Genomic DNA, 12109 nt, shown 5'->3' on the forward strand with positions numbered 1-12109 from the left:
CACCTGGGAAGCCCTTTAAGGGAGAGGCTGGATGGTAGGTAATTCATAGACAAGTAGCTCTTAGGCAGGGGAGTGTGGGTCAGGTGAAGGTTTAAAAGAAAAGGGAAGTAAAACTCATTTGCTTATTAGCCTTACTTCAGGGTTATTCCCAAAGGATTTCTGGTAAATTATTTTTATTTTTGTAAGCTTTCTAGGGACCAGGCTATTACAGAGAAATTATAAGAAATAAGTCTCCTGAATTCATTCTACTCTTCCCAAATTTCCCAGCCTCAATTCCTCCCAGCTACCCCCTTGAAATAAGGAATGTAACATTGCTCCTTTCCCATACAGTGGTCTGAAAGATTAGCAAATGATTACAAGTGACTGCTCCTTGTTGGGACTTATGGCTTTGTAAAAGCACATTTTAAATCTCATTGATTAAGACATGATGATTCTACTTATCTTCTGAAAAGTCCAGCCAGAAGTTTACTTTTTCACTCTAGCTTGAGGGAAGGAGGAGGTGGCTAAGCTTGACATAAACTTTCACATAGTTCTTTACTATTTTGGAGAATCAGCTTTGAGACACTTAGAAATGTCTTTTATACTGTATAATCAACTAGAATTTAGAAAAAAAGCAGTAGCCCTTAGGCTAGGTTTTGATAGGTTTATTGCAAATAATTCTAGTTTCAAATTCTGCATTCAAACAAAACAAAAAAAAGCAGCAACAGTCTTCTTCCCTCAGGGGACAGACTCAGAATGACAGCTCACATTTCTCAGTAAATCTATTTTTTAAATGTTTGTTTAAAAAGGCTGCCCTTGTGGCTCAGCTGGTAAAGAATTCTCCTGCAAAGCAGGAGACCTGGGTTCGAACCCTGGGTTGGGAAGAGCCCCTGGAGAAGGGAAAGGCTCCAGTATTCTGGCCTGGAGAATTCCATGGACTGGATAGTCCATGAGGTCACAAAGAATTGGACACGACTGAGCGATCTACAGTTTCAATGCTCATTAAAATCCATGGGTAGAGCCTGCCTTGGTTAGGCGCTGTGCTGTGCTAAGTCACTTCAGTCGTGTTGACTCTTTGTGACCCCATGGACTGTAGCCCACCACGCTCCTCTGTCCATTGGATTCTCCAGGCAAGAATACTGGAGTGGGTTGCCATTCCCTCCTCCAGGGGATCTTCCCGACCCAGGGATCGCCTCTTACGTCTCAGCATTGGCAGGCAGGTTCTTTACCACTAGAGCCACCTCAGTTATAGGTGTAATCTGTCTTTAACACTCTTCTTTGAAAGGTATGAATCTTTCCCATATTAAGAAGGGTGTGCAGAGCCCAGGGCCACTGACTGGCAGCACAGGGCTGGAGAGACACTAAGGACAGGGCTGAGGAGGACCTGCCGAAACTCACAGATATCAAAACCACAAACCAGAGGCTCTCTCATTACTTAACAAAAAATTAAAATGAAAATAAAAATGCTCTACAGTGAGCTAGCTCAAACATTGCACTCGTTTGTAAAAAGCCTTCATCTAATTGAATACACCTGTAATCTACATCTGGCTCTGTCTTCTAGGCCAAGAGTGGGGGCGAGACACAACCAACCCTGTTTTTAAAAAGAATCTCCAGGCAAGAAGACTTCTTAGAAACTTGTGTTAAAGTCTAATCATCTTGGTTATTATGAATCTTTTATATCCAATCTAATTTTTTCCTCTTTATTCTTTAAGATGATTTCTTCCTTATGGGTCTTGGAAAATAAAACCTAGTAAGGTCTGCTTCATAAATTATAAGCGAAGAGTTATCATGTCATCCCTGTTTATACCTCATGGTAAAATAAGCCCCACTCTCTCCCTCGTACCCGACTTGACGTGAACCACCAAACAGACATCGTTGTCAGCCAGGGTTGCCAGGTGTGGCCGATGATGACATGGCAGCTCTGGTGTGAGGCTAGAAGGCAAAACCCTGCCTGCAGCTCAACAGCCAGACTGACTGGACACTGCTGGCACTGCCTGCGACAAGCTAAGGCATTCTTCCAGGCCAACGGGAGTCACTGTTTTCCTCCACAGGCCTCCTCCAAGTGGCCTTCCTCTGCCCATGTCTATGGGATTCTGCACCTTCAGGTATGCTCTGTGCTGGTCATCTTCCCTAGAAAGGAATCCTATCTTATGAGAGGGTTGGGTACTCATGTCCAAAAAAGCACAAATCAAAAACTACAGTTGATTAAAAGTACCCTAAAGACATTTCCCACTGTTCAGCCCACTGTTTCTAAAGCAATGTTTTCGCTAGAATTAGCACCCCAAAGCAAAAGACTAGGTTATCCCACACCAGAGACTCTTGCTGAAAATAAGGAGGTCACCGATTAAAATGAAATCATCAGCTTTAAATTTTTTAAGTATTGATTCCTTTGGCAGACTTTTCTTTTTGTTCAAAATAGGCCCCAGGCATGAAAGTGTTGGAAACCACTCATGAGCATATCACAGGGAGACTGAAAATGGAAAATAATAATTTAACTAAAATTGTATCTAACACAGCTCAGCACATCTTCTCATGTGCGTTAAGTGATCAATAAAATTTTGGTGAATGATCCAACAGACGACTTCGCCAAAGATGAGAAGGGTTGAGCAGGGTGATATGCTGAGCTAATCAGAACAGAGATGAACTGAGGAGGGGTCGGCACTGGGCTTCATCCTTAGGAAAGAACTCAGATTCTGTGGTCCAAAGCCTACACTCACCAACATTCTCCAGGCAGGTACTCAGGACCTACTGTGTGCCAGCAAGGTTTTCTGTGGCCTTCTAGACACGTGCTCTTGCAACTGCCACTACACTGGACCTAGTACCATGAAGTAGCCTTGTCTAATTCCCTGCATAATGTGAACTTTGGAGGACAGATGATATATCTTACTCATGGCACTATCCTCAGTTCCCAGGACAGTGTCTGGCACACACAAGTACTCAATAACTACTTGACTGGATGAAGCTCAGAGCATTCAACATCTTATCCTAGAAGAGAACACAGTCAAAGTGCCTCATGTCTACCCCACCCACTCCCCCTTTTCTGGGTCACTCATCTGAAGAGCAGACAATCCTTGAGACCAGAATAATTCTCAGAATGTTGCCCTTCATTCACCTTTCAGAACCTTCTTTGACACTTAGACTATATACTCCAGAAAAGAATATTTTCTAGATACAAGTGTGGCCATTCTCCCCTAGCAGGTCCAAATTCCTAGCCAGCTCTTTCATTAAAAGGTTTCTAGCTTGGCCAAAACCCTTATTATTTTTCAAGGGATATCATCTCCCACCATGACTGAATCCCATACCTGGATACCTCTTGGGGAATTCCCTACCAAGGAAATATACCTGGAGATACAGTGAGGACAAGAGGGGCCCACTGGAGAGTGAGTGCACCTGTGGGAACCCAGTAATGTTTCTCTTGCTAATGCTGGCTCGTCCAACTCCCGCCCATGAACCCTAATGACTCAGCTTCCCTTAGTCACTGCCCAGCCACCAGCACCACGTGACCACCCCAAATACAAAGCCCTGGGTAGCTGGGCACAGGCAGCTTTTCCCAGAGCCCCACGTGTTCAAAGCATTACAACGAAGCCACACTGGTTACCCCATTAATCATGTCAACTTCAAGGGAACAGGATTAAAATACCATCTGGATAGACTCCAGTCACACAGTTAGCAAGGACTTGAGAACACCACAAAACACACGGTTACAGGGAAGCAAATGATGGGGAGACAGCTCTCAGCCACCAGCAAGAACCCCAAGGTGAAAAAGAAATAGTACTGCTACAAAGAAAGACACGTGATTTCCCTTTAATTACCTTCGGATTTAGGACTAGGAGTAGATGCAGGAAACTGGTAGGTGGGAGTGTAAGGATTGTCCTCTGTAGCAGAGAAAAGCAGTGGGTTTTGAAACTATCCACCACCAAGTGGAGGAAGTGACAAATCTCCAATTGACTCTTTCAAATGACCGATTACCTATTTTAGTGTTATTAAATAAAGCACACGGCATCACACTTGAAAAGAGATTAATGAATTAGAAAGGATTTGGTTATTTTCATATGGCAATTCATGCAAATGAGTGAAATAAAATTTCTGCCAACCAAAAACAACTATAAAAAACAAAATCTAAAAGCCAAATCTTATTCCTAAAATGGAACTATAAGAATTAATTTAAGGCTAGATACACCCTCTAAGTTCATGGTACCTTCAGAATTTTGCTGGATTTCAGGAAGTTCAGGGAATTTGTACGTAGGGAAATAAGGGTTTTCTTCAGGAGTGTCTAGGGAGAGGAGAGGGTTTGGGAGAGAGAATAGAGGAAGACACAAATGGAGAGAATGAACAAACAGAAATCCACACACAATTCAGGCTCCTTGAATTCTGAAACATACTAAGTTTCACCAGTGATGGAAGAAACTCAAACTGCTTTTAAAAATCCAGTCCTTTTGCCTGAATTACTGAGACACCTTTAAAGACACAACATCGCTTTTCTTCTTAGACAAAGAATATATACAGGCTCCAAAAAGGAAGAGGCATTCAGTACAAAACTTCAAACTTTCACTTTTTATAGGCAAAAAAGAAGAAAGAAATATGCTAATAAACAGTGTGTCAAGAAAACACTATCATCAAATGATTTTTGTTTAAAAAATCAAAGCTTGTGCCATAGACTTTGGAATTGGGGAAAATAAGTGGATTCTTAATGTTTCAAACACCTCTCTGCCTACGGCAGGTAGTTTTGCTCAGAATCTGTAATTTAGGTTGAGTTAAAAGCTATAATATATGAGAAGACCAATGCTGCCTAAGGAGCAGAAATACATATTTTTCACATAGGCACCTGTGTCTCAGTATTCGGATCACCAAAGCTGGGTCTAAATGTGAGAGAGACACAGATTGCTGGAGGAAATGGACGTTTGCTTCTACAAGTGACCAGTAGAATGGACATCATCTGAGAGCCAGCATGTAGCATCTCCAACATGACTGAGCTCATCTACCCCAAAAAAGAATGAATTTACTCCTGGCTCAGAAACACTAAATACTGAGCATCTCAATATTTACAAAACAGTTTGAAGAGGGGCACCACCAGTTTCGTTCTGAACACTGCACGAGCTGGCATCCACAGTTAACCAGAGAGACCAATTATCTGCAGCACAGGCTGACCAGACCCTGACCAGAGGCTTTTCCTTTGCCTTCATGTGTCATCTGTGCCAGGCGGCCAGACTGGATTTGGCCACAGGGAAGGACAGGATGCTCTGCCCACCGTAGCAGTGGTACCCTTCCCATGGCACAGCTGCATCCCTGCCCAGCAGCTGACCGGCGGCATAGGAGGATGGGAGCTGTTTGGGAGCGCTGACCTGGGGTTCTCCCACCATGCTGGGTCCCCTGCCCGAAGGCCCCTGATTAGGAAGCACTACTCCCCCAGCTTAAGCAGTTTTGTAGTGTCAGCTCTTGACTGTCTCTTGGGGCTACCTGCCAAGTGCTGGCTCCCAGCCGAAGAAGCTGATTTTTCATATTAACACCACCATACAGGTGCACCATGCATCCTACTTCACAAGGCAGAATCTGCCCTCATTCGGACCTTGCAGCTTCCCTCAGAGGGAGGCAAAGGGGTCAACGCACAGAGAGGGGTACACGATTTGTCCAAGATCACCTGAGTACTTGGGGAACTAAACCCAGATGAGAACATTTTTAACTCCCAGTTCATGCCTTCTCAGCTCGCTCTGCCTACAAGGCAGTCATGGGCTGACACTGGGAGGTTACCCTAAAGCCAGAAGCGGGTGGGAGTCAAAGCTGCTCACAGCCCAGGCAGGCAGATGCTGAAGAGCACAGGCAGGATGCTGAGCTCAGCCTGCTGCATCCCCAACATCTGAGAGGGAGGACCTGGGAGCTGCCCTCAGCTCCTCCCACACGTGAGGCAGGCGCATGAGTTCTCCTGCCCACTCTGTTCTGAAGGTGCAAGGCTGGGCTCAGGCAGGTCAGGGCCTAATGAGGTCAAGCCGCGGGGCCCAGTCTGCCAGCCAAGTGAGTTTAGGTCCTCACTGCAATAGTCAACATATGGGCACAGCAGTTTCTACAAATGAAAATCAGTACCTCTGTTTAGTTTGTGGATCTGTTTAAACATGGTCTTGTACCAGTCTTTTGATCGCTCGGTGTTCTGGAGAAAAACAAAGAGTAAAATAAAATGAGAATCTCAACACATTTCAGAACTTCCGGGATTATAGAAGCAAAATGCAAAATGACGACGTCTCAAGTCAAAATGCACGTAAGTCTATACATCTTTGTGATCGCTCATTTAAACCTTTCTGGAGAAGTGTATTTAAGCCACCTGTACAGGGCCAGGTACAGAACGCGTACATCAAGACCTAATCCCTTTCAGCATCCAATGCTGGAGAATTTCCATCCTAACCACAAAGCTGGGCAGTTTGTTAAGATAAAAATAAAACAAGGAAAGAGACAGATAGGTGGTTAGATCAAATACTTTCACTTCCACTTAACAGATGAGAAAATGTGATAAAGAAAGTCAAAGCAATTGCCTGAGGTCACAGAGCAGGTGAGTTGGTCAGCGGGAAGGCTGCCCAACCAGAGGGTTAGAAGGAAGGGTCTGCTCAGTTGTGCAACTGGGGCAAGTCATTCTTCCTTAGTTCCCATTTGCTTATCTATAAAATGGGAATGATATTAGTATCTACCTTGTATGGTGAATCATGCTTAAATGAAACAGTGCATTTGGAAGTGAAAGATGCAATCATTATTAGCAACAAGTCTTCCTACCACTTATTATTTCTTAGGAACACATAACATTTTTTTTTTCTTGCAGTGGTGATAACATTTTCCCCCCCCTGTGGTGCATGGCATGTGGAATCTTTCGTTTCTCAACCAGGGATTGAACCTGTGTCCCCTGTATTGGAAGTAGTGAGTTTTAACCACTGGAACACCAGGGAAGTCCCATATAACAGTTCTTCTGAGGCTTAGTCCACTGCTGTTTCTATCAGCCTCCCCCAAAGGGACACAAAAACCTGTCCTTTGTTCAATGGAAATCACAGAGAAACACACCCCAGGCAGTGGTCTGGTCCTGGCACATGGAGAGGGATGGGATTCACCCCAATCCAGCTTCAAAAGTGAGGCATCCCTGGGAGCCCAGGGCCTGCAGGAGGCTGGTGGGTCTGCAGGGCGGGGAGGGTTGGGGCAGGGCTGCTAAGAGACCCACCCTGTCCGAGTCCCTGCAAGCTGAATGCACCCTGTGAGTCCCTGAAGAGTTTCCTACTTTCCCGGGATGATGAGGTTATCTCCCACCTCTCCACCAGGGGAACTTCTTCCTGAACACGCTGTAGCAGGGACCCTAAGCCTCACACCCTGCCCAGAGTTCTCTAAGCTTGGACCACAGAATGATGATAAAGGAGACGGGGAAATAGGGCCCTCAACCTTCTCCTCTTGAACATGCATGTGCCTGCAGCCTCTCAACAAACAAACAGCCTTTCTGTTATTGCACAGAAACTGCTTTGCCATTGTTCCACCAGCTTCTCCCCACATTCATCTGACCACAAAAGCCTGTTCTCCTGGATTAAGTAACAGCTAACATATGCCTTGGGACAAGCTGTTGCCCAGCTCTTAGAGGCTCCACATGCCTCCGTGGGCTTGGAGAGGGGACAGTGGTGAGGATCCTTTTTGGGGTCTCTGCCACCCACAGAGGGAGTTCATGTGGACTCAGGGCTGTACACCTGTCACTGGCTTAGGGCAAAGCCTAGGATGGATTTCCAGGTCCACACTCGTACCCGGAGTGGGATGCCCACTTCATCCATGCAAACATCGCTTAGGTCCTGAGCGCTCTTGGCCACCCGCCGGCTATCGTCCTTCGCCTTCCTCTCAGCAGCCCTGCCAGGGGAGGTGGGTTTTTCCTGAGCTGGTGCCGAGTCCTGCTCTCCCGCTCTTCTTTCCGAGACAGGATCTAGAAAAGAAAAGCAACCATTAACTGAAGCTCTTGTGGTAGAGCCAAATTCCCCCCAAACAATCCAGCTGGGGGAGAGTGTGTTTGCCAATTTGCAACTGGAAGGAGCTGTGCTTTGAGCAGGGGTCAGCACACCAGGGCCCAGCCCCTGGCTTCTGTAAATAAAGTTTTATTAGAACACAGCCACAGCCTGCGCCAACACATTATTTATGGCTGCTTTGGAGCTACAACGGCAGATCCGAGTAGCTGCGACAGAAACCATATGGCCTGTGAAGCCTAACATGTTTACCATCTGGCTCCCTTTTTTTTTTTTTTTTTAATTTATTCTTTATTTATTGAATGAAAGATTCTTTAAATTCTGCAGTGTTTTATAAATTTTTAAAGTTTCACACACATGATTTCATATAATCCCATAACTTTTTCCCCCTACCCTTAAATACTGCCCCCTCCCCACACTGGTAACCACTAGCTTATTCTCTACATCTGTTTGTTTTGTTTTTTTCACTAGTTTGTTGTATTTTTTAGAGTCCACATGTAAGTGATATCATCAGCATCTGCCTTTCTCTGACTTATTTCACTTAGCCCAGTGCCGTCCAACTCCACGCATGTTACTGCAAATGGCAAATTTCACTTTTTATGGCTGAGTAGTATTCCACTGTATGCACACCACATCTTCTTCATCATCTGTTGATGGACACTCACACTGCTCCCATACCTTGGCAACTGTAAATAATGCTGCTATAAACACTGAGGTGCAAGTATCTTTTTGAATTGGTGTTTTTTTTTTTCTTCAGCCATATACCTAAGAATCGAATTTTCTGGGTCATGGGGTAGATCTATTTTTTAGTTTTTCCAAGAAACCTCCATACCATTTTTCACGCATTTGACCCTTTTAAAAAATATGTAGACAGTGTGCTAAGTGCCCTACAGAGGTTTGTACCTGGTGCTCTAGAAATCCAGGTAGTTTTGATTCTTCTAGAAGTCAGGGAACAGGTAAATCCACAACAGGGTGGCCAAACACTACTTGAAAGTTCTTGCTTCACCTAGGGGAAGTCACTTAACTTTTCTGTTCCTCTATATCCCCAGATATGGGGATAACACTTCAACTGGCCAGCTCACATCCATGTGGTAAGGCCCTAATAAGATAGCGTATACCAAGTGCTCAGAAAACAGCAAACCACTAAAAGGACATTACGGTTTATTTAATTCAATTCAGGATCAGAAGTTACAGAGAGCTAATAGATTATAAACTTGGTGTATTCTGTTATTCCAAGGCATGTTATTTATCTACAGAGAGCATTTACTAAGTAAGCACCTGCCAGGGGCTATGTGTTCACATGTACTGTGGATGCTATGCATTCACATGTGCTGTGGACGTGGGGGTGCACCTTTCCTAGCCTGGCCTTTGAGGAGCTCATGGTCTAGTGGCAGAAAGAGCAGGACAGCCAGCAATGAGAACAGAGGCGACCAGGGCTGACAGAGGAGTCTGCACCCAGGTCAGCCAAGGAACTGCAGTTCAGGGCCACCTCTCAGAGGAGGGTCAGTCAGACACATGCGGGAGGGGAACAGTGCTCCCAGTAGAGGGAACAGCATAAGCAAATGCCAGGGGTCCCTGAACTCCTCTGAGCTTATCCTGTGCCAGGCAGTGTGTTAAGCTCTTCAAGTTCATAATCTCATCTCATCCTTCCAATAACCCTGTGTGGAAGAAACTACCATCATCCCTCCATATACAGGTAAGGGGAACCAAGCACAGAGAAGTCAAGTTGCCTTCCTGAAGTCACACAGCAGCAAGTGATCACACTGGGATTTGGCCCCGTGTCCACCTGACTTCATCGGTCCTCTCTGAGCCACATCCTGTCTGATCTTGCTCAAAGAGGGGACCGAGGTTTTGCACTTGAGAGACTGACCTGATCTCAACAGAGAAGTTGGGAAAGGGAAATGGGCTGGAGAAGGCAGGGAGATGGCTACCTCCACTCCTTCGACAGAGTAGAAATGCCATGGAGACCCTGAAGAAGTATGAGAGCAAAGCCCAGGAAGAGGTCCCAGAAGAGGGTGATCTTGGAGCCATCAGCACAAAAGTGATGGCCGAAGGCAAAGAGATGGATGAGTTCAGCAGAGGAGATAAGAGCAGAGTCAAGGGCCAACATCACATACTGAGGAATGTCATGGCTACAGGATGAAAAGCAATAAAAAAAAGGTATCCCAGAAGCTTACAGGAGTCATTGGAGGGATAGGAGATGAAACCAGAGAGGAACAAGCAAGTGTCACCGAAACCAGAGAAGACAGGGTTCCAAGAAGTGGGATGTTAAATGCGTCAGAGGAATAAAGAAAAATAAAGCTGAGGAGGCAGCTTTACCTTAGGCAAAAAAAGAGTCACAGGATCACTCTGGAGCAAATTTCAGGAGGGGAGTGAGGGGAGATGCCAGGTGGCAGGGAAAGGGAGGAATCCGGGAGCAGGAAGTGGGCAGTAAGTAGGAGCATGGGAGGAAGGAGTGCGTCAGGATCTGCCCAATCTCCAAGGAGCTTCTGAAACAAATACTCATTCTGGGGCCACAGAGAAATTTCTAAATGCTCTGTGTGGAACAGCTTTGCGAGTGCTTCAGAAAACCCCATCACCTTTTAAAAATTTTTTTAAGATATAGGCATTTTCATTCATTAAAATGATTTCTCATAGCACTGATTTTTTAAAATTTTTACACAATTTTTAAAGGTTATCCTCCATTTACGTGTGCTGAGTCACTTCAGTTGTGTCCGTCCGACTCTTTGCAACCCTTGGACTATAACTCTCCAGGCTCATCTGTCCATGAGATTCTCTAGGCAATAATACTGGAGTGGGTTGCCGTGCTCCCCCATTTATAGTTACTACAAAATATGGTGCGATCCCTCCTTGGAGCCTCTCTTACACCCAGCAGTTTGTATCTCCCACTTGCCCTCCTTCTCCCAGGTCACTATTAGTGGGTTCTCTGCTTCTCTGAGTGCTTCTTTCTTGTTTTATTCACTAGTTTGTTGTATCTCTGACATTATCACCTTATGCTTTAAAGGATGCTAAGATTAGACTGGTTTTATGGGATGAGTTCTCAGGCTCCCAGGAATTTCTAACAGGAGGTCTCAAGGAGTTGGCAGGAGGCCTGGGAGGGTGAGGGGATGTGAGGGTGGGTGGATGTTGCCTTACCAGAGTTCACCCTTCACATGGCTCTGCTGAACACTCTCCTCCCTCCTGGAAAAGCTTTGTCTAAGTGTGATCAGGCAACACAGATGAGGCTGATTTCAGGCTTAGAGACGCTCCCAGTCTACACCCTCATCTTTTCAGGGAAAGATCACAGATATGCCAATCTCAGCATTTCCAGACCCAGAGTGACTCTTTAAGAAATTGTTAGGGCAGGTGGCTCGAGCAACAATCACTTAATTGCAAAACTCAGGCTGACAGTCCATGGATTTGCTCCTAAGCTGCCAGCGTCCTTTTGATCTACAAAAATTAGCTCTGAATGATTTCATTTTAGAAGCCCGTGATCATGTGACTCGTGATTGACTGGGTTTCAATACACAGAGGGCTGAACTGCAGCCTCTAAAGAAATGTTTCTTTATACAGTGGAAACCCAAGGTGGCACTTCACTGTTCCACGCAGGTAACAGGGCCTCCCTCTGACATCTTATGGGTTACAGTGAAGTCTTGCTGCTATTTCTCACTAGGCAAACACATGACATCCTGGAGCACTTCCTTCTAGTTTTATACTATGCTTTCAAAGGCAGGTCCTGGAAAGGGCCACTACATAAAGGATGCTGCTGACAACCTGGACAGGACATCTGTGTTTGTGAGAGGTGGAAAAGCATTCCTATTCTTCACACCCAAAGCTCTGTGATTGAGGAACACAGCCATACTTGCACTTTCCTCAGGGGAAGGGAGGGTGACTTCTCTGTACCCTATGCTGGCCCCTCCGTCCCAGCCTTTGTTTTCTGGTCTTTCTACCCAGTGGGCAAGAGCTTCATGAGGCCAAATCCCAGGTCTCATTCCTGGATGAATCTCTTTGAACATGAAGCCCCTTAGAGGTTCAATACAAAATCTGTTATGAGAGGGAGGCTGGTGGTCCTTTCAGGGCCCATAACCACTGAGGCGAGGGGCAAAGCCCCATTCTCCTTACTCCAGAGCACCAGCCCCACCAGCCCTCTCTCCTGCAGGAGCTTCTGAACAAAACAGTGCTCT

General features: G+C 45.5%; 1 protein-coding gene across 41 annotated transcripts in view; it reads right to left on the bottom strand.

Annotated features, from left to right (window-relative positions):
• SORBS1 (sorbin and SH3 domain containing 1) overlaps window positions 1-12109 on the bottom strand; it is a 234640-nt gene that overhangs the window by 69824 nt on the left and 152707 nt on the right. For 17 of the 41 annotated variants that reach the window (XM_070780518.1, XM_070780516.1, XM_070780517.1 and 14 more), the window contains 4 exons: window positions 7737-7909; window positions 6058-6121; window positions 4178-4252; window positions 3792-3854 (listed from right to left, as the gene is read on the bottom strand). In XM_070780518.1, coding sequence (XP_070636619.1) covers window positions 3792-3854; window positions 4178-4252; window positions 6058-6121; window positions 7737-7909 — 375 coding nt within the window. The remainder of the gene's footprint in view (window positions 1-3791; window positions 3855-4177; window positions 4253-6057; window positions 6122-7736; window positions 7910-12109) is intronic. The other 24 variants (XM_070780550.1, XM_070780549.1, XM_070780537.1 and 21 more) reach the window with 2 other exon arrangements.

Source organism: Bos indicus, chromosome 26, assembly GCF_029378745.1.
Source record: "Bos indicus isolate NIAB-ARS_2022 breed Sahiwal x Tharparkar chromosome 26, NIAB-ARS_B.indTharparkar_mat_pri_1.0, whole genome shotgun sequence".
Taxonomy (NCBI): Eukaryota; Metazoa; Chordata; class Mammalia; order Artiodactyla; family Bovidae; genus Bos; species Bos indicus.